We start from the raw sequence: 2,500 nt of genomic DNA on the forward strand, positions 1-2,500 counted from the left end.
AACCCTAAGTTACTTAGTTTTGTTTTGCCTTAATCTAGACAGTTTAATTCAACTTTGGGTCTTTAAGAGCTAAGATGTTTAAGTAATACTTGCCAGTACGTTTTGTGTTCTCCGAGTTAACACTTATTTCCTTCGTCTTGCCCTTTTAGGTTTTCGTTCAAAGTGACAGAAGATGAGATCCAACTGTGGTTTAACTGCCAGATGTACAACACGCATACGGTCAAACGTGACCCTCTGCAGCTCGTCTTCGACCCGGCCTCGACCCTCTACATCGGGCAGGCTGGCGGCATCTTCAAGGGCGAGTTCGAGGTGAGTAGTACCCCCAGTATCAATAATAATCAGAGGTTCTCAGATTGTGTCTCCGTATATCCCATACTTATGCACTGCTGTTGTTCAGCTTCCTAGGGACCACTTTGACACTGAAATACATCGGTCTACATCCACTAATTGCCACTAGTTTTTGGATCTTGAGTACCAGTAATCAGAAGCTTGTGTCTCCGTATATCCCATACTTGCTGTTCTTTAGCTTCCTGGGGACCACTTTGACACTGAAATACATCGTTCTACATCCACTAACTGCCACTAGGTTTTGGATTTTGGTCCTTAATTTGAAACTTTGTGATTCGTTAGAGGTCTGTGGACCACAGTTTGAGAACCGCTGATACAGATGAAGTGGTTAAGTACCAAAGACGCTTCAGTAATCTAAGGTCTCCTGTCTTTGCGTTTGAACACTTTTTTTTTTTTTTTTTTTTTTTTTTTTTTTTTTTTTTTTTTTTGAGAGAGAGAGAGAGAGAGAGAGAGAGAGAGAGAGAGAGAGAGAGAGAGAGAGAGAGAGAGAAGAAACTAATTTTACGATGTTACTAGAGAATAAATGGGAGTGTAAACAATAAGGATCAGCTTATGTGGTACTAAAAGTGGTATGTACTAAAATTTCTATACTTACGTTAGTCATAGGATGATAGATATGATTATGTGATTGTGTAATTGCTGTGCAAAATTTCATAACTCGACTGACAAGCAAATGTACCCTGCCCTTCTAATTGCACTGATAAAATCACGCTAATTGAAAGCATGATGTCAAACGATTGATAACTTAATTTCTGTGTAGTTAACGTTTTTGCCTGGGAAAGACTTTCTCGAGCTGAATGAAATTGCGTGGAGGAAAATAGATGAATACCCAAGATATCTTACAAATTTAGGTAATTATTAGCCAAGAACTTGTTTGCCACCAGAGCGGTTGAAGAATGCAATAAACTTGTAACCAAGTAGATAGCGCTGAAACAATTAATTGGTTTGAGAGAAGGTTGGATAGTTTTATGGTTTGGGATTAAAGGTGGAAAGGGACAGGGAAGTGTCTGTTGGAGACCTTATGGTCTATTGTAGTCTCCATTTTTATGTTCTTATGCTTTGAACACTCTCTTTTGGAGACCTTATGGTCTATTGCAGTCTCTATTTTAATGTTCTTATGCTTTGAACACTCTCTTTTGGAGACCTTATGGTCTATTGCAGTCTCTATTTTAATGTTCTTATGCTTTGAACACCCTCTATTGGAGACCTTATGGTCTATTGTAGTCTCCATTTTTATGTTCTTATGCTTTGAACACTCTCTATTGGAGACCTTATGGTCTATTGCAGTCTCTATTTCAATGTTCTTATGCTCTGAACACCCTCTATTGGAGACCTTAGGGTCTATTGTAGTCTCCATTTTTATGTTCTTATGCTTTGAACACCCTCTATTGGAGACCTTATGGTCTATTGGAGTCTCCTCCATTTTTATGTTCTTATGCTTTGAACACCCTCTATTGGACACCTTATGGTCCATTGCAGTCTCCTCCATTTTTATGTTCTTATGCTTGAACACTCTCTATTGGAGACCTTATGGTCTATTGCAGTTTCTATTTTAATGTTCTTATGCTCTGAACACCCTCTATTGGAGACCTTATGGTCTATTGTAGTCTCCATTTTTATGTTCTTATGCTTTGAACACTCTCTATTGGAGACCTTATGGTCTATTGCAGTTTCTATTTTAATGTTCTTATGCTCTGAACACCCTCTATTGGAGACCTTATGGTCTATTGTAGTCTCCATTTTTATGTTCTTATGCTTTGAACACTCTCTATTGGAGACCTTATGGTCTATTGCAGTCTCTGTTTTAATGTTCTTATGCTCTGAACACCCTCTATTGGAGACCTTATGGTCTATTGGAGTCTCCTCCATTTTTATGTTCTTATGCTTTGAACACCCTCTATTGGACACCTTATGGTCCATTGCAGTCTCCATTTTAATGTTCTTATGATTTGAACACCCGATGTTTTAGGGGCCAAAAGAGCATTCCTTCGGAACAAGTTATCTATTCCGATTGGAAACTAATCTCTGTTTAAAAAGAGAATGATGAAGACTTTTCAGTTCCGCTATCTCTCCTTTCTGCTACCTATTGAAATACCTCCTTTACTACCTCAGTGACTTCAACGCTCCGGTGTGATGTTCTTCCCAAGGATAG

At 38.6% G+C, this 2,500-nt stretch overlaps 1 protein-coding gene across 6 annotated transcripts in view; it reads left to right on the forward strand.

Annotated features, from left to right (window-relative positions):
• LOC143038861 (uncharacterized) overlaps window positions 1-2,500 on the forward strand; it is a 603,232-nt gene that overhangs the window by 4,063 nt on the left and 596,669 nt on the right. For all 6 annotated transcript variants that reach the window (XM_076208495.1, XM_076208497.1, XM_076208499.1 and 3 more), the window contains exon 3: window positions 150-309. In XM_076208495.1, the coding sequence (XP_076064610.1) occupies window positions 150-309 (160 nt within the window). The remainder of the gene's footprint in view (window positions 1-149; window positions 310-2,500) is intronic.

The sequence above is a fragment of the Oratosquilla oratoria genome, chromosome 25 (assembly GCF_046742065.1).
Source record: "Oratosquilla oratoria isolate Oo_2021 chromosome 25, ASM4674206v1, whole genome shotgun sequence".
Taxonomy (NCBI): domain Eukaryota; kingdom Metazoa; phylum Arthropoda; class Malacostraca; order Stomatopoda; family Squillidae; genus Oratosquilla; species Oratosquilla oratoria.